The 26648-nt window shown below is 43.9% G+C and overlaps 1 protein-coding gene across 2 annotated transcripts; it reads right to left on the reverse strand.

Moving 5' to 3' along the window:
• Positions 1 to 836: 836 nt before the first annotated feature.
• On the reverse strand, positions 837 to 14199 carry MARVELD3 (MARVEL domain containing 3). Of its 2 annotated transcripts, none has more exons than XM_008581030.1 (3): positions 13802 to 14199; positions 11410 to 11537; positions 837 to 2502 (listed from the first exon to the last, which is right to left on the reverse strand). In XM_008581030.1, exons 1-3 carry the CDS (start codon positions 14197 to 14199, stop codon positions 1865 to 1867), a joined length of 1164 nt encoding a protein of 387 aa, XP_008579252.1. In that variant the 3' UTR covers positions 837 to 1864. The 2 variants fall into 2 exon arrangements, with proteins under 2 accessions (XP_008579252.1, XP_008579253.1); XM_008581031.1 differs by lacking the exon at positions 837 to 2502 and adding an exon at positions 6188 to 7028.
• Positions 14200 to 26648: the final 12449 nt, after the last annotated feature.

Consider the following 26648-nt stretch of genomic DNA (forward strand, 5'->3'; position numbering starts at 1 on the left):
CAAAGTGCTTCTTTAGCACAATACTAGGCACAGAGTGAGCACTCAATGAAACAACTCAGTGAACTATTGGCTAGACCACTGAACCTTCTTGAACTTTGTCTCCTCATCTGTAAAATGTGAATAGTAAATCTTGGCTTGCCTACCTGACAAGCGGTAGTGAATAAGGTAAGGTGTGCTAACGTGTTTTGAACGTTATAAAGCTACAGACGTATCGGAGTGTTGTTAATTACAGTCATTGATTGGCTCCAGTCACTTAAGTAAAGCTGCGTCTCAGGAGCAGTATAGTGTAGATGGGTCTGGGCACAAAGTTGGGGTCAGATAGGCCAAAGTCCCCATTTAATCAAGCACGGGACCCAGACATGGGCAAAGATCTAATAGGGATTGTTCCAAGGAATAAATGTTAGGTGAGAATAGTGGGAGCGGGGTGGGATTGCTCCCACTATTTGGGTTGTTTGCTCTTTGCTGCTGTTAAACTTCTTATCTACCACTCAGTGAAAATTCTGTGGGACTCTAGCCACTGCCTTGGGTGAAGGGTGATAGGAAGCACCTTTCTGTGGCACTGCAGACTTTATTTTAACCTAGCAATGTAGATTTCCAGTTGATTTTCCTCCTAGCTTTTTTATAAAATATAATATGGATATTTCCGCATTTCTGTATAAGGCTTAATTTAGGTCTTTCATCTTGGACAGGTTCTATAAGAATTAGCTATTGAAAAGCAGGAGAACAATTAAAAAAAAAACTATAAAACAGGAGTGCATATATTTCTAGTTGCATCTGACATGAGCTGATATATTTGAGATTAGATATAAAGTTTAAGAAGAGGTATAAACACCAGATTAAAATTACTCAAAGAACTTTATTTTAAAGATTCAATGCTAGTGATCTGTTACATTATGAAACAGTTCAAGATAATGAGAAATTACTGTCTACCTTTGAAGGTTTATTCTATGGGCACTGTCAGGGAATACAGAAATGAAAAGCCTTCAATAAGCCTTTGAAGTCTAGTAAAATTAACTGCTTTATCTGTGAAATCAGTTGAATACATGTGTAAGAAGTTTATGAATTTTCTCAGTATTTGGAAGCTTCATGTTTAAAAAATTATAAAATATTTCAGGAAAGTGAATTCCAATAGAATGACTTGCCACAAAAAAGAAACTAACTTGGAATAGCTGGCAGAAAGCATTTTCTCTGGGCCTTGAGGCAGGAATCCCAAGGAAGCACATGGCTTGCTAAAAGCATCTGTTTTGTGTACCAGAAACTCAACCTCCCCTCTCTGGTGGATGAAGGCTGCTTGTGTCACATGCAGCTGCCATGCACTGCCATGGCACCCTATGAGCAGAATACTTTCTGTAGGAGAGAGGATCAGAATGCAATTACTGGTTTAGAATTCAATCACACAGCTGTTTTAAAGTTACTCCCCTGAGACCAAATACAAGGGGAAATGGTGTGTTTCTTTTGATGACTCTAAGCAGCTATGACAGTGAAGATATTTCTACTGTAATACTGGACCTGCTTCCTCTGATGTGTAGTTCTCATCTTAACGAATTTCTCTGGCTAGTTAGTTATTACCACTATGACCTTACCACATGGCGAGAGAGCCATACCACAAGGTATACCCGGACTTCTGTTGCTGCTCTTTGTAGTAAAGATGGAGCTATCTTTTTTAAGCTCTCATCGAGTCAGCCAACAAAGACTGATCACCTTTCATGATAGAACAGTGACACTATTTAACTTTGCATTGGTACCAGTGGGAGCATTTATAAAATCAAGTGCGTGAAAAGCACAGTTATCTAATGTGTCTTTAAAGGAACTGTCTTTTTGAGAAAACAGAGGTGGGTTGACATTTAGGTTCCAGAAGAAGATCTCAGAGCGTTCCAGACCACAGGTATTCTGATGCATTACTGTAATTTCTATGCTGTTCTTGGCTGTCTTTGCAGTGCTTCTGTTCTCGGTAGCTCCGTAGGGCCAGCACCACGCTGGCACTGTACATTATTACCAGAATACAAGCGAAGGTGGCTGCTGCTCCATCAGTGCCTGCCAGCTGGCAGTTCATCCAGGTGAGACCCTTGCGGGCATAGAGCCTCTCCCTTGTTTTGCAAGTGTCCGTGGCATTGATCTGCAAAGCTACGTGGAGGTAAATGCCAATGCCTATGCAGTAGCCCACTGCTGCTAGGAGGCTGAAGGCAGCCTCTATGAGGAGCCACTTCCCTGGCAGCTTTGTTAGACTCTTGGCTCCTTGGAGTAAAACGCCCATGGTGAGGACACCCAGCCCCAGAGAAACAGCCACGCCACTGTATATCAGGGGTGCCCGGAGAATTGTGTACTGCTGGTCCAGCTGCCGAACCTGCTCCAGCTCAGTGCCCTCGAACGGTGAGTAATAGTTGTTCGCAAAGCCGCTGCCACTAGTAAAGCTGGCACTGAATCCGGCCAGGACAAAGTAGGAGGCCACGATGCACATGAGAACCATCCCATTCAATATCACCTCCACTATCTGCACCACGCCTAGGGAAAGAGAGATTGGATTTAACACTGACATTGCTCACCCACGGCAAACTAGAGAAATACCACTGGTGACCTGATTTTAAGACCATGGTCAGAACTGGCTGGTTAGCTCAACTGTATATGTTTGAAAAATCAAAATAGCATTCTGGAAAACTTGGGAGCAGTTTCTTTAAAAAGTTAAACATACACTTACCATGTGACCCTGCAGTTGTACTCCTGGGGCATTTACCCTAAAAAACGAAAACTTATGTCCATGCAAAAACATGTACATGAATGTTCATAGTAGCTTGATTTGTAATAGCCAAATATTGGCAACTACTTGAATGTCCTTCAGTGGGTGGATGATTAAACAAACTGGAACACCCATCCCATAGGATACTACTCTACTCAGCAATAAATAGGAATGAACTATTGATACAGGCAACAACTTGGATGGATCTCAAGGGACTTATGAATGAGGAAAAGCCAGTCTCAAAAGATTAATACTGTATGATTCTGTTTATGCAATAGTCTCAACAGTACAAAATTATAGAGATGGAGCACAGATTGGTGGTGGTTGGGGGGTGGGGATGGGTGGGGATGGGAAGAAAGGAGCAGGGGATGGGTGTGATTGTAAAGGGCAGCACAAGGGATGTGTGTGAAGATACAGCAGTTCTAGATTTGATTGAAAGTTTAAAAAAAATTACAATGGCATAAAGTATAAACTGAGAAATTTCACTCATGTCTCTATACATTCTGTTTTCTATTCCCCACCATTTTCATTAGTTCCTAATATAATTTTCCAGATTTCTGTTAAGAAAATAAAAACATATCCAAGTCTGCATGTCATACCCCCAAAAGTAAGCGTACCATACTGTTTTGCATCTTCCTTTTTTCATTTACTTTACCCTAGAGATGTTTTCAGATCAGTTCCTACAGAATGGCCACATTCTTCGTTACATGGCCTCCAATGCCATTATGGGGATGGACCAGGGTATTCAACCAGGATCCAACTGATGGATACTTGGGCTGTTCACTTGGGAGCTTCTTGTAAGTTTAAGGAACCCACAAATGCCATGAGGCAGCACGAGCCAGCAGGTGAACAGAGCCTGAATGTCCCCTTGTCTAAGGTCAGCTTTCATTTGTTACTGACAGAGGCTCCAGACTCAGGTGTGCTTCTGGGAGATGGTCTCCTGTCATCCTCTCAGGACTCAGAGATGAGAATGAAGAGAAAAGCAAATGAACCAACAGAGGGAGTTCAAGTCCCTGCTCCTGACTGCCTTGTGATCTTGCCCACGTCATTTAGTCTTTCTAATCCTCAGACACTTAATCTGACAATTGAAGATAACACGTGTCAATCTTACCCACAGGCCTGTGGTGAGGCTCAAGTGAAAGCAAGTATATGAAAATACTTTGAAAATCATAAAATGTTATGCAGATGGATGGTGATGCTACTTAGTAACATGTATAACATGGTAGGGGATTAGTGAGAGACTTAAGAAGAAATGGGATAAATTTTTGAAAAGCATTTCCGAGAAATCACGACAACCCTCTAATACACTACGGGGTCCCACAATGTTTATAAATCTGGGCACCTAAAGACCAGTACCTCTAAAGAACTTAGGCAACAGCTACTGGGCATGCTGATCCTATCTCTTGCTAGGCCCACACGAATTCCTAGAGGTCCGTGGGACACAGCAGTCAAGGGCTCTGCTAGCTGAGAAGCTGCATTCCTCTAATTTAAAACTGAAAATAACATCAGATCCAAACTGCCCACTCTTCACCCAGGCGCTGTAAGCTACTGGCCACTCTCTTCCCACAGCAGAGTGAGTGAATTGACCCCAGGTGTCATTCTAGTTCATGGGGGGTACCTATTCCCTGCACCCAACACCCTTTTCTGCCTTGCTTTTCCTTCTGTGAGCAAGTTAGTATCTTACCTCTTGAAGGAAAACAGGAATACTCTACTCCTACAAGATACAGAAAAATCTGATGTTTTTCTTCTGGGACAGATTCTACCAAAACAGTGGAGTCAAAATCCATGCAGCATATATCTGCTAGGCTAAAATGGAATAAATCTAGCTCAGATCAACCACCCCACTGACTGCAACAATTGAGAGGAATAATGATCTTCTTCCAGGTCCAGTGATACTAGGTCTGTCAAAGGAATTTGGCTACTGAATATTATCCCAGGTACCAGCCAGGCCTGACCTGGCTTAGCTATCAATATCAAACAGGCCCAAGTATTTCCAAGTATGCTATTAGTGCAGAAAGATGCACACACAACGGCAGAAAAGAAAAAGGGCGACTGTTGATCTCTAAGGAGGGGACAAATCTCCGGAAAGCCAGCAGAGGGCCTGGTAGAAGTAAGTGGACACTCTGAAACAGATCTTTGCTGTAAATAAGCATCTTTCTGGGTGAGGCTGTTTTTCTGGCTGATTATTTTATACTCTGCTTAATTATACATGTACTTATGCCTTTGCATGGTAAACATGGTTCAGAAAAACCTAAGAAGAGCAAATCAATGTATTTTTTATTTTTTCTAAATTAAAACTAGTGCATGTGCAGTCAAGCCATGCGTAAAATGAAAAATTAAAAAATTCTCTTCTCTCCAGAAGCAAAACTGTTAATACTTTTAAATGTATTTTTCAAGAAATTTTCTAATCACATAAAAGATGTATGTATTTCCTTTTCTAAACCCAAATGGAACTCACCTTTTAAATGCAATCAATTGTCTGTATTTAAGGGAATAATATTATAAATGTATTGCAAAGAGAACCATCACCTCCAAATTAAATTTTTCTTTGAATTTTTATTGGATTCACATAAAGCAAAGAACATATTCACTTATAACAAGAATGTATTGTAGTGTTCCATAGGTCATAATTCAGTGTACAATAAGAACCCATGAAGTTGTCTGGCTAAATGTAACATTCTTTTGTTAGGAAAGATTTAACATCCTTTTATTCTGGATAGATCCTGAATTCCAGATGTCGGGTTTAATTCTTTGTACAATGGTGCATTTACAAGAGGTACAAAACACTTATTGAGTTTCAGGGCTAATGTAAGGGGTTTGCAGAATAGCTTCTTTGCAATCCAGTGAATTAATCTGATTCCTCTTTCCTCATCCCACGCCTACCTCCAACTTAAATTTTACAGGAGTAGTCTCCCCCAGAATCCCCACCCCCTCCTCCCATAGAATTAAGTGGAAGGACTGGAGAGGTGAGTGTGGAAAAACTTCTGGGCTAATGTGCTTGAGACAGCTGTGTTTAGAAAAGTTCAGACTGAAATGTTGTCTCGTGTCTATGTGGCTTTTTTGAACTTTGAAGATAAGGTTCTTCAAATTCACTTGGTGTTCTCCTTTTATTTTGATTAAATAAAGAAGTTAATCAAGAAGTGCACTTTTCTGCAGCACAAGTCTTTTCCCTGTGGGTCTTGGGCTCCAGTTTTTTGTTGTTTATTTATTTTTAATGTAACTTTGGTTAGTGCGTCACTAACAGAGGACTCCAGAACCCAGGGCTTCTTTTTCTTTTAAGATGACTGGTAAGCGGATCTTCACCCTTGACTTGGTGTTGTCAGCACCACACTCTCCCAAGTGAGCCAACTGGCCATCCCTATATAGGGATCCGAACCCATGACCCTTGTGTTATCAGCACCACACTCTCCCAAGTGAGCCAACTGGCCATCCCTATATAGGGATCCGAACCCATGACCTTGGTGTTATCAGCACCACACTCTCCCAAGTGAGCCATGGGCCAGCTCAACCAAGGCTTTTTATATCCAAGACCACTGCTCCAAGCACTGGGAGCTACAGCCGCCCTACGAAGGTGACTGGTACTCGGCAGGCGTTGGCAAGTTCCATAACAAAGTATTTTTGTGACAGACAGTAGTTCAGAGTAGCTTCCACTTCTTAACATTTAGCAGAATGTTTTAAATAGCCTAAAACTCAAGCATTTCTGCTGGTTTCTCTTTCAGTTTCCTGACTTTCTGATAACCCCTGATGGCCAAGATGGCCCCCGCAGCGAAGACCACAATGCCCAGGGCAGCAAAGATTCCAGCTCCTATATCTCCCCCATGGAAACTGCAGGTGAAGCCACTATAGCCTTTGCTTTGGTACAGCACCTCCCTCTCTTGACACACAGAAGAGCCATAGGCAGCAGAGAGGTAGTGGAAGTAGAAGTAAAGGGCTGGGATGTACGCTCCTGCGATGAGCACGTCCAACGAGCCTTCGATCACCAGGCACAGTGGACAAAGCCACGGGATCCTCAGGACACCCAAGGCGACGAGGAGGCAGCAGAAGGCCATGAGGGCTCCACCGTAGGCCATTGCCGCAGTGACTGTGGGCAGCTTTAGCTGGTAGAACTGGACATCCAGCTGCTGGGCTCTCTCCCCGTCAGCACCACTGAAACCACTGTAAGCCCCTCCGAACTGGTAGTAGTAAATGCCCCCCAGACTGGTGATGCCTGTGTAGCCCCCTGTGGAATTGTAAGATACAGAGCTGCAGGCCAGGATCAGCAAGTTCAGGAGAACCTCCAGCATTTGGCAGCACGCTGTAAAAAAAGGGCGTGTTACCATTTTGTGAGACGCTGTTTTGCACCTGGAGATTTCTACCTCGAGGCTCATCTTTCCCTGCAGCAGCTCATACAGCAGCTCTTTATTCTCTCCTCCCCTCTCCCCTCCCGCCTCGCTGGAAGGCCTGAATAGCCAAAGCTGCATAATTAGCAGTAGATGGTAGCAGAGAACTGTGGTCTCCAGAAATGGTGTTAGAAATACTATGAAGTGAAAGGTATAACTCTCAAAGGAGCAAAGCTGCCTGCCCCAGGAGAGGGGCAAGAAGATGGTAGGAGAGATCTGGCCAGAAAGAAAGGCATCCCACACGGAAGGGCAAACCCAACCCTCACCACCAAACCCAACCCCTCAACACCAAAAAGACTAAAAAAGTTATCTCCTCTTTATATATATTTTGTGGCTATTTCTGCTTGTAAGAGGACATTTCTCCAACTTTGAAGACAATCATAGAGCTTAAAAAAGTATAATGAAGTTAGAAAAAAACATGGAAGTTATCCATAAAAATGTTAACCATGGTTTGCGTGTATTAGAAATAGGAAAGATTAAGTTAATTAAACCCATAATGCCTACTGAGTTAAAGAAACATATTTATTTTACGTTCTTAGACTTTAACTCAGTAAGTACGTCTTAAAGTTTAACTTTGATTTCTTTAGTTTCTTTAAAGAGTACACCTGGGCTGTAATATTTTCCCAGAGCTGGATTCTCTCAGGGACCTTGGCTTCTTTACCTTGGACAAGGAAAGCTTCCTGCTTTCTTTAACATCAGCTTTATTGAGATATAACTTATACACAACTAAGTGACCCATGTTAAACGTACAGCTTGACAAGTTTTGACAAATGTATATATCATGTAACCATAATCAAAAAATAGAACACTTTCATCAACCTAGAAATTTCCCTAGTGATGCTTTGTGGTCAATCCTTCACCTTCCTCCTAGGAAACCTCTGATCTGCTTTCTCTCATTAGACATTAGTTTTGCCTTTTCTAGAAAGTCATGTAAATGGAATCATACATACAAAACCATATCCTTTTGTGTCTGGCTTCTTCTGCTCAGCATAATATAAAGCTGGGTGCTTCTGAGCTGAAAATGTATGTTGCTGGAATGGTGCTGACTCTGTGCTGGGTGCTGGGTTAACTGACTCCGTAGGATCAGTCTGTCAGCACCTCCTGGCTATTAGATAACCAGATTTTATGCCTGGTTCCAGTTGGCATATTTATGAAGCTGTGTTATATCTACACATTCTCTAATTGAAATGATGCTCTCCCAAGTGTTTTCTTTACACTCTATAATTTCTCCTCAACATGCAGACAGCGTTGTTTTCTTTAATTATGAAAGTTACACATATTGTAAAAAAAGAAAAGAAATTGTAGATAAAAAAGAAACATATAATGTAAAAATTGTCTATAATCCAACCAATAAAAAATAGCCACTATGAATATTTTTTTTCTGGACTTTTCTACCATATATTCATAATTTTTGCTGTTTGTCTGCTTTTAGGTAAGCACAGAATCCTACTCTACTATTGTGTAACCTATTTTTTCACTAAAGAATGTAGTGTGAATCTTTCTATCTCAGTAAATATAAATCTACTTCACAATTTTAAAGGATGTACAGATTACCACAATTAATTTAAATCATCCCAATGTAAAGGACATTTAGGTTTTCCAAATGTTTTCTTATATGGGAGAATTTCTTAATAAAATGTTAGGAGGATTAGAACCCCCACCAGAGTCCCTCATTCCTCGGGTTTCGTATAATCAGAAAAGAATGACCAGGGCTTAGGGAGATGGCCAGTATATCCTTAAAAATAAAGGCCCAGAGGCCCTCTAGGACTTCCTTGTACAGAGATGAGTGCTCCTCATCCCTTGAAGGGATCTGGTTCTCTATGTCAGCACCTCTTTCTGTCCTAAGAACCAGAAGTTCATTTTAGGTCATTCCTTCCTCTGGCTCTGGCTGGATCATTCAGATCTGTTAATGACTCAACCGTGGTTTAAAATCCTGACATAAACAGTCTGGATAAGTACTGGATTAGGGTGTTAAAAAAGTATAAAAAAGGAGAGATTGAGAATATAAATAGGAAAAAAAAAAAAAACTACATACAACTTTCTGCCCTGAACCTTTTCAGCATGATCACCAGTAAATGCCACTGGCAGTGGGGGGCCATCTGTCTGTCCCCTCCTGGCTCTGATGGGCTGCACTTGCTCTCAACTCCTCCAATCTCAGGTTCCTAGTCCAGAAACGGTCTCTCTGAAATGTGAACTCAAAATGCTCTCAAAACCTAAATCTCAAGGCTCTGAGTGAGTGACAAACACTACTGACTACAGGAATTACAACTATCTTGGGAGAAAGTTAAACTTCTAAAGATGATCTGCAGTAAAGGTTAGAAATTGAATGCAGACCATCATGATTTGAGCACAGTGTCTAAGGCAACAGGGAAGGAACAAAAGGGAAAGGAGAGCTGCTCCACACGCAATGGGGGCAGAGCCAAGGATGCACCTGCTCTCCAGGGAAATTGCAACTCCATGCCGGGTCCCTCCAACAGTAAATGAGCACAACCTACACAGGCCCAGGATTCCCTGATGGCCTGATAAGCACCTGTGACATCTGTACTTGCTTTTTATCTGATCTTTATCCTCAGCCCCTAAAGATTTTAGTACCTGAGAATTCTTGCCTGTAAAAGTGAATTTGGGGCCTGTGTGTTCCACTGCACTTTCTAAGGTGAATCATAGCCCAGACTAAAGGGTGTCTCCAGGAAGTTAGAGAGGGCCACGGTTACCTCCCACTTTTACAAGTCTGCTGTAGGGGGACATGGTTTCACCTATAAGGAAAAGAAGTCCCAAAGGATCTAATCTAAGAAAGGTCTAAAACTCTTCCTTTACCCTGGCATGTACTTCCTGCTTGAGGCAAGTTCCTGGTGTTTAATGGCTCCTTCTCTCAGTACAACATTGTATTGCGTACTTATATGGGTCTCTGCACATTCAGAGTTCTTTATAAGCTTTCACTTGTTAGCTTCCAACTCCTGAACCATCCTTTCACTACCTAGTTAAACCCAACCTCCAGGCTCAAAGCCAAACCAGCCAGAAGCAATCAAGGCTAAATCAAGGTGTTTTCCTCAGAAGCCTCAGGCCCTGCCCATCTCTTAGCAAATCAACGACAGAAGAAAAAAATATCTCTTCTGAGAAACTTAACTAACCTCTGGCTTATTCCTGGTATTTATATTATCAAGAAAGGAAGAAAGGTCAACCAAGTAAACCATTTGAGGCCTTAGAATCAGGCTCTAAGTTTCAATTCCAGTTTTTTCATATAACAGCTGTGTGAGTTTGGGTAACTTACTGTATTTCTAACCCTTAGGAGTCGCTGAGAGAATTAAAAGCAACGGGATTGTGCCAACAGATGTAAGCTAGAGTGATGATTCCTGTACCCAGATTACCTAGAGCCCTGTCATCAAAGTTCCTTATAATCCTGTAAATCATGTACACCTTTGTAATCATCCTAAGATAAATTTTCAGGTATAAGCTCCATGATTTCTCTCCCTTAGGCTGAGACATTTTATCCCTTAGTCATATGCAGCCTAGGAAAATTTCTCAGCAAATCATGTGAGCCATTAGGGCCCACCCTGACAAACCAGATTTTCTTCATTGTTGGCAAGCCCAAGACTGGTGCCACGTTTAGAGCTAACACATGATATTGTCTAAGTGCTTTTCAGAATGTGGGTCCTAAGTAAGTGTGGGGTTTTGTTTTTACTGAAACAGAATAGAAAATATCACAGCACTTGGTGTGTAATAGGGTAAGTATAGTTTCATGACATTTTCGTCTGTGTGTGTGTGAACTTGGTCTTAATGTAATATATATTTCTTACTGTGGATCTCAGTTAATAAAGTTCAAAAACCACTGATGAAGTGTCTGGGCAACAGATCTCCAAGAGACCATCTGCTCCTGTCCACGTGGCTTGAGCTGCAACCTGGCTGCCCTTGCCAGGTGATTTTCTCCCTATGCTAACTCAGCCCATCTTGCCAGAGGGGCCCCCAGCTGGCAGCTCACAGCCAGTCCTACTTGCAGCCCACCACAGTTCCACCTGGAGTCTGAAAACTGCAAATGTGGCTGCTTGTTTCTCCAGGCCTGGGGCCACCTTCGAGAGGCATGAGAAATCTAGCAAATGTTCTAGGTAGACCTTCTAGAATCTATAGAGATGTTCCTACATTTTTTCCCCCTAGAAACCAAGAACCTCATGCAGGTATGAAAACAAAAATGCTAGGAACCCACAAGGAAGTCTGCTAGAATTTTTGCTTCAACAGCTCAGAGCACCCTTTCCAGAACCACCAGCAACAGTAAACGGTCAAACTGTCTCCAAAATGACTCACCTCTCCCAGTGCACAAGTATCTGCACTTATGGCATTCCAGAAGTCCTTCAGCCTCTGACTGGGAATATTCCACTTCCTCTCGTCCAGGCCTGGGGTTCGAGGGCAGATATCTCCCTGAAGTGGGTTCACTATAACCAAAAAGCATACACAGACATTAGGGGGCCTCCAAGTCAATACCTTGCTCAGTATTAGAACTCCTGATTCCTCCTCATCCTGGGCCCAAATTCTTGGCCTAACTTGGCTAACTGACCATGTGACAGAACCTGTACATCTGAGCACCACCTTTAACCCTGGTTTGTCTGCCTGTGGGAGCTGTCTAACCAGGTAGCTGTGAGTGGCCTTCTTTGTGAGCTGAAGCTCTCAGTTCAGCATGCACCAGGCCTTTTTTTTAATTAAAATTTTTTTTAGTTGTTTTGAGCCTGGCCTCTTTAAAACTAGTTTACATCCACAGACTGATGCTCAGGCGGTACTCTCTTTTGTCCCTTGTTATTTTGGAAAGCACTGAGTAATTGTCCAGGTACATGGGAGCTACAGACAACTTTTGACATCTTCATATCATTTTTTCCTTTGCCAGCCCTGGCACTTTGTTTCTTCTTTCTCTCCGTTTATCCAGCACATCCAGGGCTTTGCCCAAGATTCAGTGGAGGGAGTGGGGGCTGGATTCTACTTGCTGGGCTCCAGGGATCTTTCTAGAATATAGAGCTCATCATGCCTTTCTTGAATGGCACGGGAGGCCCTTGCTCATCTCTCTACACTCACAACCTCATGCGCATAGACTCAGCCACAGTGAACTGTCCCCCTTTCCCCCAAAAGATGACCTGCTCTCCCATGCCTCTGGGTCACTGAGGAAGCTGCTCCTCTGCAGGAACACCTTTCCATCTTCCCCTGCTCGCTCCTTCCCCAGAGTTCGGCTTTGAGGTTATCTCCTCGGAGAGCTTTCCTGAGCCTAGTCAGGAGCCCAGTTCTGTTCTCTCCACATCCTTCCACCTGCAGCTGCCCTATTAACTGTCCGTCTCCTACACCAGCCTGAACACCCTGAGGGTAAATGGCTGTATCCTCGCCCCCCCATCCTATCCATTAAATAAGTGCTTGTTAAGTGGAGGAATGACAGAAATAAACTGCCCTTCGGTTTCAAACCACCAGTGAACAAAAGAAGCGAAAGCAAAGGTGTTCCCTTCCCTCTCTTCGGAGTGGGGAGAACTGGGACATTGGCTTAAAAGGAAACCTAAAAATGTAGCTCTCAATTCTCCCATGTCATGCAGCTGCAATGCAATGTGGCTTTAGTCAGGGAAACAATAGCTAGTGCCTGTGACTCTATCTGGGCACACCCTTTGTCATGCTAGTTGGTTTTAGATAATGTAACATAAACTCAGGATAGTAGCTTTCCCGCTGCGTGGACACAACAGGCAGACACGGCTCAGCCTCCAAGTCTCACAGCAGAAGAGAGCCTGACTCTTCCTTAAAGAAGAGACCAAGTGTCAAAACCCAGAAGGCAGTCATCACCCCAGGACCTGTCTGTTTCCTTGCTGGAGCGGCGGGAGCAACTTCCCATCTATTCACAATCCACAATGCCGGGCACATAACCTGTGCATTCAGTAATATTTGTGAAATTGGATGGGGGTGTGGGAACCAGGTTCCCTCTCATCCTCCCCAGCTCACAGAGTCTTTCGGATCATCAAGATGCTTTCTCCTCACTAGGGCTTACGGGAATTCTGCGTTCCACAAGGCAGGGATGGCAAAGTTTGTTCATTCAGGAGGGTGGGATCTCAGCAATCACGGGATTTGAATGAGGCTAGACAGACCTCACTGATGAAGGGGAAACAAACGCATGTCCTTCTGTGGGAAACTTTAGATAGACTCAGTTCTTTGGTTAAAAGTGTAGCTTCTCCCAGCTGTTTTTGAAATGCATACACCCCTGGGACGGGTAACATATTAAAGTATTAACTCTTCACTGGGCTGACTGTATTAGGCACCGGCCACCAGAGAACCAGACTTGAAGGTCGGAGAGGGCTGATTCTGGAACTCAGGACAAGGGTCTGAAGCCCCAGCAGGCAGTCGTGTGACCACGCGGGGGAGGGTCAGGGAGGAGCCTCAGGTTAACACCACCCACCTAATCTCCCTCGCACCCCTTCCCTTTCCTGTCTAGGAGACCTGTCTTCCCCTTTACCTGGCGCCCCGCCCTGCCACGGCGAACAGGGCTGGTTTCTGCTTTGTTAATCGGGTTCGGGTCCCAGGTGCGAGCACCGTAAAGTTTTCCTTCCTCCCAGGTCACCTCTGAGCGCAAAAGAGAAATGGCACCGTCTTCCCAGGACAAGTGGCCAGGGGGCGCCAGAGCGGCGCAGGCTGGCCTTCGACCCCGGCTTCCTCGGTGTCCCCAGCAGCGCCCCCTCACCTGTCCGGTCCGCGGCGCCCGAAGGCCCCCTTCCTCTGGGGCGGCGGCTCCGGGGTTTCCCAAGGCGCGGGCCAGGGCGGCGGGGCTGCGTCCCAGGTTGGTCCCCGGGGTCCGTCCCGCGTCCGGCTTTGGCGGGACTTTTCCCAAACTTTGTGCTCACCACCGCGAGGGGCTGCGTCCCTGTGTCTGTCCTGGCGGGGGTCTCGGTCCCTCCCCCTGTCCCGCTCCCCTCGCCGGTCCCCGTTCCTCCGCCCGTTCCCGTCTCTCTCCCTGCGCCGGTCCCCGGGTCTGTCCCGTTGTCGCTCGGGGTGGCGGTCTCGGTCCGTGCGGGGGCGCCGGTCCGGGTCTCGCTCTCTCGACCGGGCCCGGGGCTCACGAGTCCCGGACGAAGCCTCCATGGCCCGGTTCCGTGTCCCCGCCCCGGAGTAACCCAAAGGCAACAACCATCCACAAGTTTCCTGGGCAGGTGGCCCAGCCCGGGGCGGGGCTGGCAGCTCACCTGTGCGCACGCGCGCTAGTCTCGCCACCGGCAGAGAGCGCACCTGAGCGCAGCCCGAGGTCAGGGCGGGAGGGGTGAGAGTGTGTTGGGGGGGCCCCCGCTGCGCTCAAGTATCCCATCGCTGACCCCGCAAGGTGAGAGGCCCAGGGAAGCCAACTCTGGCCACCTCGCGGACCTTGGGTTTGCTTTCCCAGAGTGGACTCATCCACTCGCTCACCCACCCCTTCTGCCACCCACCCAGCCACCCATTCACCCACCCAGCCACCCATCCACCCATTCACCCACCCAGCCAGCCATCCAGCCACCCACCACCCACCCATCCAGCCACTCACCCACCCACCCATCCAGCCACCCATCCACCCACCCATCCAGCCACCCAGCCACTCATTCACTGTCTTTCTGTCCCTCTCTCTCCTGGCCTGACAACAGCTATGTTGTAGGGGGCTTGAGGCCAGTTCATCTATGCAACAGTCTCAGTCTTTCAAAACGTTCTTTAAAATGGGGAACCATATAGAATCGGCAGATTTTGTTTTGCCAAGTAAGGCTATTTAAAAACATAAAATTGCCATCTGGTAATTAATCCTTTTAACAACGATGTAGGAGCACCTGCTTTAGCAGGCGCTGTAGATACAGTGGTGAAGTCTACTTGCATGGTGCTTCCGTTCTAGCACGTGTGGGAAAAAGAGACAACTGGTAATAAACAAGGAAGGAAAACAACGTGCAAAGTTTAACAGGGAAGGCGGGTTTCTTTATATAGATCTGGGAAGATGACATTTGAGCTGAGTCATGGATGATAAGAGGCAGCCTTGGGATCTGCTGAGAAAGTGTTCCAGAGAGAGAGAAGCCTGAGTAATTGTAGGAGCTGGACCAGAAGGTCACCGTAAGTAGAGTGAGTGGGCACCAGATGAGGCTGAAGAAGAGGAGCAGGCAGGTGGTGCAGGGTCTCCACGGTGGACAGTCTGCATTTTTATTCTAAGAGCAGTGGGAGAACATTGGCAGGTTTTCAGCAGGAGAGTGACTTGCTCTGATTTACATATTTTAAAAAGATCACTCTGGCTTCTGTGAGGACAGGCAAGAGATGAGTCAGGAAGCTACTGAGGGAATCCAGGTGAGGATTGACCGTGGCCTTGGAGATGGTGAGAAGTGGACAGATCCAGGTTGCAGTTTTGGGGAAGAACTTACCAGATGGATGGGATGTGGGGGAGTGAGGGGAAGGCAGAAGTGACTGGGGAATGGTGGGATTGTTTACTGAGATGAGGAAGACTTGAGAGAACCAGGTTTGGGGGGAAATTGGAGAGTTCCATTTTGGACATGCCAAACTTGAGATGGCAGTGATTCACCCGGTTGTAGATGTCTAGTTGCGGTTGTTATGAGTCTGGAATGCCGGGGGGAAGGCTGGGCTGGAGACACTCTCTGGGAGTAAAGGAGCTCACCTAAGGAAGGAGAGAGGTAGAATGGAGAAGTCCTTGGGCAGAGCCGCGGGAGACTCCAACATTTAGAGCTAAGACTCAAGAGGATTAAGAAGTGATGAGTGAGGTAGGAGGAAAACCGGGCGAGGAGATGACCTGACATCAATCTCCATCCCACAGGAGCTCTGCTGCGAGCTCCACAGCCTTTCTTCCCACAGTGGAGAGGGTGGGGCATGAAGTTCCTAGGAACTTCCAGGAATATTTACTGAGCAAAGCCCTGTTCTCAGGCGGGGACAACTACGGCTGCAGAGGGAGCCTGGTACACAAGCAGACACAGGATGTTTTGTGAAGTGAGAAGTGCTTCCTCTTTCAGACTTTCCCAGTGGGCCTAAAACCCTCTTTCTGAATAAACAAACCCTCGTATCAGCTCACCTTTGAAAAAATTTCTCTTTGTTTTGTATCTTTACCTTGATATATTATTTATTATAATTTTGCCACATTTTTTCCACCTTTCTATATACAGATATAAATTTTTAAAAATGAAATATCTGAGTGTAAGTTTAGATATTATGATTCCCTCTAAAACACTTCAACATGCATCTCCAAAGACAAATGTTCTCCTCCAACAAAACCACATTACCATGATCACAGTCCAGAAACTTAGTACTGATATAATATTATTATCAAATATACACTCTATATCCAAATTTCCCCTATCTCAGTAATGTCCTTTATATCTGCTCCCCCCCCCTATAGATCAGGGATGCAGTCAAGGATTACTCATGACATATAAATAATGTCATTGTCATATCTTTAGTCTCCTTTAGGTCTCCTTCAATCCATAATAGCTTCTCAACCTTTCTTTCTTTTTTTCCCCCCTTTCACAAGACTGACACTTTAGAAAAGTCCAGTCCATAGTATGTTTTTAGACTGACCCTTAACTTGAGTCTGTCTGATTGTTTCCTTATGATTAAATTCAGGTTCAACATTCTTGGCTGGCGTATTAAAACAAGTGATGTTTTACCCTTCTTGGTACATCCTATCAGGAGCACAAGCTGTCAGTTTGTCCCGTTACTGGTGATGTTAAATTTGACCACTTCGGTAAGGTGGTGTAACCATATTCTCCATTTTAAAGGTAGCTTTTTCCCTTTTGTACTTAATTACTTTGAGACTATATGTTTCCCCCACAACCTTTCTTGCTTGAATCAATTATTACAATGGTGGTTGCAAAATTGTGGTTTCTAATTCTATCCATCCTTTTATATTTATTAATTTATTGTTATTCTTATATAAAGTTTTCCCTTCTACCTATTATGATCACCCCACAGAAGCAGTTTGGACTCCCACCCAAAATTTGATTCTGATTTTGAGACTATTGATGCCAAAAGCATACCAAGAGGGTAGGAAAATATTTGTTACTGACATAATAAGGTTTTCTAAGGAGAGCAAGGCAGCCTCCCAAGTAGGTCTGAAACTGTCTTGAGAAGACAGGTAGAGGTGACTGGCTTTGAGATTTTATCATGGTTAGGGAGCCCTGGGTGAGGGTTCTTACGAGTGGACTGGACCTGCGTGGTATAAACTTCCTGCCAGTGCCAAGGACACACATCTGGGCTTTCTTATCAGCTCGCTCACATGTGGGACAGGAAGGGAAAGAGAATGTGGGGCTCCAAAGCTATCAGCAGTCAGACATCAAAAGTGGAGACAGACTATTATATCACCTCTACAGAGTTATTATTTTTTCCTAATAATGTGTTATACTCTATTAATGTTGTTGACTGTTTTTTGGGTTTTTTTATACTTGATAGTTGTTCAAATTGCCTGTGGGAGTCCCTTTAAGCTGCCTTCTGTGTTCTGTTGACATCAGGAGAATTATCTTGACATGCCTATCAGTTTTTGTGACTTCGTCATGTTCCTAAACTGCTTTGCCTCTTGGCCTAACCTGTCTCTCCCCTGAACTTCTGTTAGCTTCCATATTCAGTGATTCCCTGTCCCTTTGAGGCTTGTCATAGATAGGTTAGAAGTTTGGCTGGATGGGCTAGAGACCCAACATAACAGTACCTTAAACACAATAGAGAGTTATTTCTCGCTTGGAAATAAGTAATCTGGTGGCTCTGCTCTGTCGAGTTGGAGGTCTGGGCCCCTAGCTTGTTATTCTGCCACCCTTCACATATTGCCCTCACCTGCATGGTCCAAGACGGCCACTGCTGTGTCTACATTCCAGCCCACAGAAAGGAAGGGACACAGGGGACCAGGAAGGGCTCTCAGAGTGAAACCCACAAGTTGCAGACATTACTTCTGCTCAATTCTTATTGGCCAAAGATAGTCACATGGCCATCTGTAACTGCAAAGGAACCTGAGAGGTCAAGCCATGTTCCCAGCTAAAAATTTGGTGTTTTATGCTATGAGAGTAAGGGGGATGCTGTGGTCCAAGTGTGTCCCCTCAAAATTCATATGTTGAAATTTAATTGCCAGTGGGATAGCATTAAGAGGTGGGGTCTTTAGGAGGTGATTAAATCATGAGGATGGAATGCTCATGAATGGGATTAGTACCTAATAAAAAAGGCTAAAGGGAGCTGCCTTTCTGCCACAAGAGGACACAGCGCCCTCCCCAGACATCGAATCTACCAGTGCCTTGATCTAGGGCTTTTCAGCCTTCGGAACTGTAAGGAATAAATTTCTGCTGCTTATTAATTACCCAGTGTGATATTATATGTATATTTTCATTTTTATCCATGGTTCCTGGCTTGTTCAAACCTTCTCCCCCCTTTCTGTCCTGGAGCTGGCCATAAAGAAATTCTCTGACCTACCTTATCTGATCATAGGTTGTAAGACCCCCACTTCAGGAGGGGTCCTGCCCATGCCTGGGAGGAAGGAGTGCTGTACAGAGAGGCCCAGAAGAACCTGAACAGGCCTTGCTGGGCTCCCCCACCCAGGCTGTTAGTGCTAGATCACACGCTTTTTGTCCAGTCACATTTCTACACAGTTGTCCATGCTTCAGTCATGCCTATGTAGCGAAGCCTCCGTAAAAACCCAAGGAGCTTCCAGGTGGCTGAATACATGGAGGTTCCTGGAGGGCGGTGTGCCCAAGGAGGGCATGGAAGCTCCGTGCCCTTTCCCCATACCTTGTTCTATGTATTTCTTCATCTGTGTCCTTTGTAATATCCTTTATAATAAACTGGTAAATGTAAGTATTTCCCTGACATCTGTGAGCTGCTCTAGCGAACTAACCAAACACAAAGAAGAGATGGTGGGAACCCTGATTTATAGCTGGTCAATCAGAAGTTCCAGAGGCCTGGACTTGCAGTTGGCATCTAAAGTTCGTGTAGGGGACGGGGGAATGGTCTTGGGGACTGAGCCCTCAGCCTGTGGGATCTGACACTATCTCCAGGTAGCGTCAGATTTCAGAGGTGAAAAGTTCTGTGTAATGATAATGTTCTACACTGTAAAGGCCATGGGACAGCTGAAGAGGAGCATAGGTGCAGCTTTTTGGAATCAAGTGAGGCTAGTGTGCTGCTGCTTGTGGCCTCAGTGGTGATGATGGCAGGTGTCAGAATTGAATTGGAAGGATCTGCTGGAGAATGGCTGACTTGCTTACTAGTGGGGAGAAATCCCCACACATTTGGTTACAGAAGTTAGTCTCTGTGTTGTTGATTGTGCTGCGAGGGCAGAGGAAAAGCACACCTTCATTTGTTTTTTCTCTATATGCTCACTCAGTCTAAGGTTTTTTGTTATAGAAGCCTGATTGGACTAAGACAGGGAAGAATGGATATTGGGGGGCAGCCAGACAAAGTCTGAATAAATCTTTGGCTTATTCATTCAGTTTCTACTCTGCTTTGATAATGTCATGAACTGGTCTCCTGGCCCCTTCACCATTTCATTGAGGACTTTGATGCCTCACTTTATTCCAGGACCTGCTCCTCTTCAGCTGTCCCTTGGCCTTATTTACAGTGTAGAACATTGTCATTACACCGAACTTTTCACCTCTGAAATCTTAAGCTCAGTATCCCTTGCTTTCATGGTGTAAGTGCTCTCTCTGTGTCCAATTTTAAGAATCAATGATTTAACAACTGGTTCGTGAAATTCCTGAGAATTTAACAATTGGCTCTCATTGACGGTGGCAAGTTGGCACCTACACACCACTGCCTTCATTCCACTCATACCTGTTCTTTGACACTTCTCAGACCCAGCCTGAGATAGGAGTTGGCACAAAGAACCAGGGCTGGAAGAATCAGAGAGTGAAACTGGAGCCTTAAAGATACCATAAACCACCAGATCAAACTGTGCCTGCAGTCAGTCAATCTCCAGTCTCTTTGGTTGCTTAAGCCTGATCTCACGGGGAAACACTGGAACAAAAATTGCACCACTGGTCTGCAATTGAGGCAAGGGTTCTGGTCTTTTTTACCCGTGTCAGTCAGTCATTGGCGATGTGTTACTCAGCAAAAAATAACGAGAAGTCTCCCATGACTCTGGCTCATATTGGCCTCTCCTTTTTTGAATTATTACAATTTTGGTTCAAAACATGCATTTCATCTGTTGGTCTCATAATTTCAAAATGTATACATGTGTAGTGTCTGTCCCTTTCTCTAGACTATCAACTCCCAGGGACTATGTCCTTGCCATTATGCATGACACATATTAGATGCTCAGTAAATAATTTTTAGGTAGATAACATTAATTCTTACAGATTAATTATGTGTACTCAAGAAGATGACAGGGACTTTTTATTTTTCATAACATCTTGCAATGGTGTTAGGTGATTTAAAAGTAAAACAATCCTAATGTGTGTAATTTTTGATAAACTGATCAACCACACAAGTAAGAAAGGAGTAAATAAGTAAGATAGGAGAGAGTTAGAGCCCAAGGAAAATCTGACTTGGTTCAGTTTATGTTTAGTTTATGTTAGTTTCATTTATGGTATTTTACTGGCAGAAGAAAAGGTTAGGAGCCAATGCCCTTACCTCTCTTTTGCATTACTTAAAAACATAACACCTTTTTGTCATTCCAGTGTTTTTCCAGGAACCCTTGGACAGACATTATGCACATGGTGGAAGGTTACCACCAGGGCAAGAGTTCTCTTCTGAGAAAACCCCCTGAGTAAACTTCAACCAAAGCAAACCATATAAGTAGCAGATGGCCAGAAAGTAGAGAAAAGAAAAGTACTTGCCACTAGTGTGCTCAAGATAATTTTCCAAAAAAGAAACTCTTGTACAGATATAAAATGAACACATGTTCAAGATTTTATTTAACTCAATAGTTATTGAGGGAATCAAACAGATGTTACAATAGGTTCAAAAAGAATCTGAAGAACAGATGCGTTTATAGATCAGGAATAATGAAATGAATGTACAAATGAAGACAAAACTTTTTTCCCCCCAAAAGAGAGAAAGGAAAATCAAATGAACCTCTAGACAGGGTGTAATATGATTTTTTTTTGCATTGCTATCTATTACCTGCAATCTACAGAGCTGTAAAACAGCTCAAAGACAATAAAAAACTAGAATCAGATAACCTGGAAGGGTGTCCTCTAGACAAGGGCTTAGTTTTCCACTGAAGTACAAATGGAAAGACATTGGCTTTGCTTCAGCTGGAAAAGTGGGATGTCAAATGGTCTTAGAGGCTTTGATTTTGTGAACATGTCACCGGAGCTAGCCCTGAGGAGTAGTATCCACTAGTGGTTCTGATTTAGCAGGTGTGGAATGGAGCTGGGCAACTGTATTTTTGAATAGTTCCATGAGGCACCCTACTGGAGAACCAGTGTGTTACTATAAGTTTGCATGAGACTTTCCATCCTAAAGAAGAGCATAATGTAAGAATAATATAAATATTTACCTAATGTTTTTAAAAAAGAAATGAAGATTTCTATTGATTTGGGGTACATTCTATGGCATTTGGGGGCAGAGTTTACTTTTTCAATTTGGTTCTTTGAGTGGTTTCATTCAGCCATCCCCTGTGATGGAGACAGTCCTTGAGTATGTGGATCAAGGGGAAATCCTCACTTATGCCCCGTGTGATCTTCTGACTCTCTTCCCCCATCAGAACATCTTGTGCTTGTTTTCAGACCCCAGACACAAGCTCTGGTGGCAGAGGGGACTGCCATGCAGGGAAGGAAAGGGAAGCCTACAGGGAGAGCGGAGCTGGCCAGCAGGGGGCGACGCAGGCTCAGGCTGGGACAGCCACTCCAAACCTCCCTTCCACAGTCTGAGCATTTCCTCTCTCATCTTGGCCCGGGTGACTATAGTTCTCTTGTCACTGGTGTCATAGAATGCTTGGAGTTCAAGTTAGTTTAATATGTCCCGATCTGTACATACTACATAGGTGAGCTTGGGAAGTTAACCTCTATGTGCTTGAGTGTCTTTGTTTGCAAATTAGGGATAATTGTACCTACCCCATAGGATTAAATAAATAAATATGTATGCAACACTTGGAGCCATGCCCGGCATACAGTAATACTATAAATGTATTAGGTGCTATTATTGTCCTTGTTACTGTTTGTCGGGCGCTGCAGATATAATCATAACATGAATAAGACAGTCCTGCCCTTGAGAGCTGGCAGCCTCACGTGAGAGGCAGACAAGTAGATATTGTGTAATATTGAGAAGGAAAAGATGTACATGGGGTATGGACAGGCTACGGAGGCAGAAGGAACCCACAGCGGGAGTGCTGGAGAAGGGCTTTTAGGAAAAAGACAGAGGGACTTGGGGCTTGGCGAGCCAAGGCAGGGAAGAATTCCAAAGAGAGCAGTAAATAGAAAGTGGGTAGGTGTGGGGACCTCCAAGTTCCAATCCTTCCATTTGGATCACAGCACAGCAAGGGAAGAAGTGAGGGGGAAAGAGAGTGGACAGGCAGGCAGGGCAGGTCATGAGAAGCCTGGAAAGTCAGGCTTATGCCTGCAGCTTACTACTGTGTGTCTGTGGTCTCCAAGAGAGTGCACACAACCTCCACCATGGTGTAGGGAAAAATACTACAACTTCTCACAGTACAGAGGTTTCTCAAGCAACTACAAATAGAACTACCATGGGATCCAGCAATCCCACTGCTGGGTATATACACAAAGGAATGGAAATCATCGTGTCGAAGGGACACCTGCACTCCTATATCCACCACGGCTCTAATCACAATAGCCAAGATACGGAAACAACCTAAATGTCCATCACCATATGACTGGATAAGGAAAATTGTATATACACAATGGAGTACTACTCAGCCATAAGGAATAATGAAATTCTGCCTTTTGTAGCAACATGGGTGAGCTTGGGGAAAATTATGTTAAGTGAAATAAGCCAGGCACTGAAAGAGAAATACCACGTCCTCACTCATAAGTGAAAACTAAGAAATAAAGAAAGAAAGACATAATAAAATGCTGAACTTTAAGAAGGAGAGAACAGACCTATAGTTATGAGAGGAAGGAGTATAGGGAGTAAGTGGGTAAGGGACACAAAAAGTAATTCTGATTTGTAATGATGAACATGCTAATAATATTGATTTGATTATCACATACTGCACACAAATGCTGATAGTCAACTCTACTCCATAAATATGTATAAATAAATATAATAATTTAAAAAAAGAACTTCTATTTTATCTGTCAGTGTTGTTTTTTGGGGAATTTCTTTTTCTGTATCTGATTTATAATGTAAAGCATATGTTAGTACAGTCGTACGTGGAGGTGGTTTATAAGTAAGTGTTTGCATATTGGGGTGCATGGTATATTTGGGACTACCAGCCATGCAGAGCCACTGAGGTGGCTTTTAATCAGGGAAGTACCCCAGTCAGATTTGTTATAGAACTAATGTTCCAGAATGTTCTGGAGGCATGGCAGGTCCCAGCCAAGGCCTTGGCATTGGTGATGGGGAAACAGTGAACTTGAGCGTTATTAAGGAAGGATAATTACATAAGAAAGAAGGAGCAAGTAATCAGTAATATTGAACGTTCCAGAACAGTGAGTCACTGAAGGTCAAATACTTGATGAACTCAAAATACTCAGTGAATGCAGGTACTCAGTGAACGTGAGATACTGGTAGCTATAAAATTTTTATTACAGAGAAGCTAAGTCAGTTAAAGATTGGAAAGTGCCAGTTGTGTTTGGAGGTTGTCAATGGCCTTGGCCATTTGCGGGGCATCACTAGGAAGGAGCCAGACTGCACCTTGGATGAGAAGTATGGAGAAAGGGTGATGGAGGGATGGGGAGTGGAGGGAGGGTATTTTTCCAGAAGGAACAGTATTGAGAATAATTGTAGGCTCGAGACAAAGGAGATAATTAAAGGCCTGAAAAACAGAAACAGTTTCACCAAACCTCCCTCACCAGAGGAACCACTTTTCTTGTCAAAGTATTAAACCAGTTAAAAGCATGACTCTTGTAGAGATACAAAGCGATTATGCGTCAAAGATTTATTTGGCTCATTAATGACAGAACAGCAGTATGGTAAAACTGGTTCATAAGAATTTCCAGCCAATGAAAGACAGAATGGTATTTTGGCAAAGTCAGTTCCAAAAGTGATTAATGTCTTGCAGGTCGAGTGACCAATTGCCACCTCCTTTGCCCAGAGAGAGCCAAAGAAAGGTTCAGGGGAAATTTGGAGGTGGAGCCTGGAGAATCATTAACATTTCTCTGGAAGGGACTGGAATAAATTGGCAGCTATGTGTTACTGTGACCCAGGGCAGTTCCTGAACCTCAGTTATTTGTTTCTGCTCTTAAGGACTGATGTCAAGTTAGAGATCAGCAGATGATTTTTGTTCTGAAATGTTGAGGTAGGGAGGTTGAGGAAGATAAATTTAGAGGAATCAATGGATAAATGTATTTGAACAGATCTGATGGAGAAGTCAAGGCCAATTCTCTTGGGATCTAACCTATTGTTTAAAGTTACTGTGAGCAACAATGTATTAGAGACCTATTACTGCATAACAAATTGCTTTGAAACTTAGAAACTGAAAACAACAAAAATCATTATTTCTCATAGTTTCTGTGTTTAATAGTAACTTATTGCTGCTGCAACAAATAACCCAAATTTACTAGCTTAAAACAAAACAAATTATAGTTCTGGAGATCAGAAGTCCAAAATGGGTCTTACAGGCTAAAATCAAGATATTGGCAGAGCACGATGCTTTTGGAGGCTCTAGGAGAGAATTCATTCCTTGCCTTTTCTGGCTTCTGGAGGCTGCCTGCATTCCTTGGCTTTCAGCCACGTGGTTCCTACTGCTCATGCCATCAGTCTCCTTCTATGACTCTTTTGCCTCCCTCTTCCATCTCTTAAGGCCTCCTGTGATAACATTGGGTCCACCCAGATAATCCAGGATAATGTTTCTATCTTTTGATCCTTAATCATATCTTCAAAGTTGCTTTTGGCATGTAAGGTAACATATTCACAGTTTCCAGGGAGTAGAATGAGGATGTGGACATCTTGGGGTGGGGGCATGATTTTGTTTACCATACTGGGGGTCATAAATCCAGGAATGGCTTGATTGGGGGGTTTGCAGTTCCCCCTGAAGATTGCAGCCAAGAGATTGGCTGGGGCTGCTGTCATCTAGGCCTTCAGGGGGCTTGAGAATGTGCTCCAAAGCTGTCTCACTCATATGGAGGGAGTTTGACACTGCCCTCTGTAGGAGGCCTCAGTTCCTCTCTAGGTGAGCCTCTCCACAGGGCTGCTTGAACATCATCACAGCATGGCAGCTGGCTCTTCCTGCAGAAAGAGGTCCAAGAGACCAAGGTGGAAGCTACAAAGCCTTCTCTGACCTTTGCCACGTGCTATCACTTTCATAGTACTCTGCTGGTCACAAGTCACCCCTCAATGAATGGGAAACATCTACAAGGGCATGAATCCAGAAGGCAAGGGTCACTGGGACCATCTTGGAGATGGCTGTCCCAAATTATGATTCTTCTTTTGATATGTGGTGTCCTGAAGAATTTTATCAGATTGTGGAGACCTTTTCAAGGTATTTTCTACTTCCAGAAAAGGTCTGTAAAAGCATATATAAATGTGTGTGTGTGTGGCGGGGGGGGGTGGCCCATGGCTCACTCGGGAGAGTGTGGTGCTGACAACACCAAGGCCACGGGTTCGGATCCCATATAGGGATGGGTGGTTAGCTCACTGGGTGAGCGTGGTGCTGACAACACCAAGTCAAAGGTTAAGATCCCCTTACCAGTCATCTGTATAAAATAAATAAATTAAAAAAAATGTGTGTGTGTGTGGCGGGGGGGGGTGGCCCATGGCTCACTCGGGAGAGTGTGGTGCTGACAACACCAAGTCAAAGGTTAAGATCCCCTTACCAGTCATCTGTATAAAATAAATAAATTAAAAAAAATGTGTGTGTGTGTGCATATATATAAACACATATCTGTTAATTGTAAAAGTAACATAATAGAATTAAGGAAAAAAAAAAAAACTCACCCCTAACTATAAACTGTTTTCATTTTGCAAATTCTATGAAGTCTTTGTAAATATATTTCTTACATATTTTAATATTGTTGACATCATAATGTACACGAAATTTTGCGGTATGATGATGAGATTGACCTCATGGTCTTTGGACTAGATCGCCTGGATCAAAGCCTGATTCCACCACTTCTTGGTTATGTGACCTTGAAAATGTAACTTAACCTTGCTTTGCCTCAATTTCCTTATCAGCAAAATGAGGATGATATCTCATAGGAGTATTGTGAGGATTAAGTGAGTTAACATATTTAAAGCATTTAAAATACTACCTGACACATAGAAAAGGTCAAATAAGAGTTTGCTGTTGTTATTATTAATATTTCTCTTAGCATTATATCATAAAACACTGTTATGGGTTGACTTGTGTCTTCCCCCCAAAAGATGTTGAAGTCCAACTCCCACTGCCTCAGAATGTGACCTTATATGAAGATAGGGTCTTTTTAGAGGTAATCAAGTTAAAATTAGTTCAAGTTGGGCCCTAATCCAATATGACTTGTGTTCTTATGAAA

The sequence above is a fragment of the Galeopterus variegatus genome, unplaced genomic scaffold, assembly GCF_000696425.1.
Source record: "Galeopterus variegatus unplaced genomic scaffold, G_variegatus-3.0.2 Scaffold2236, whole genome shotgun sequence".
NCBI classification, from domain to species: domain Eukaryota; kingdom Metazoa; phylum Chordata; class Mammalia; order Dermoptera; family Cynocephalidae; genus Galeopterus; species Galeopterus variegatus.

What these genes read in the sequence shown, in the direction of transcription:
- MARVELD3 (XM_008581030.1), bottom strand. Translation starts at nt 14,199, where the DNA reads ATGGAGGCTTCGTCCGGGACTCGTGAGCCCCGGGCCCGGTCGAGAGAG. An exon ending in GGGCGCCGCGGACCGGACAG is followed by an intron (nt 11,538 to 13,801) that starts GTGAGGGGGCGC and finishes TTTTGGTTATAG; the next exon opens with TGAACCCACTTCAGGGAGAT. An exon ending in ATACTTGTGCACTGGGAGAG is followed by an intron (nt 2,503 to 11,409) that starts GTGAGTCATTTT and finishes CTCTTTCCCTAG; the next exon opens with GCGTGGTGCAGATAGTGGAG.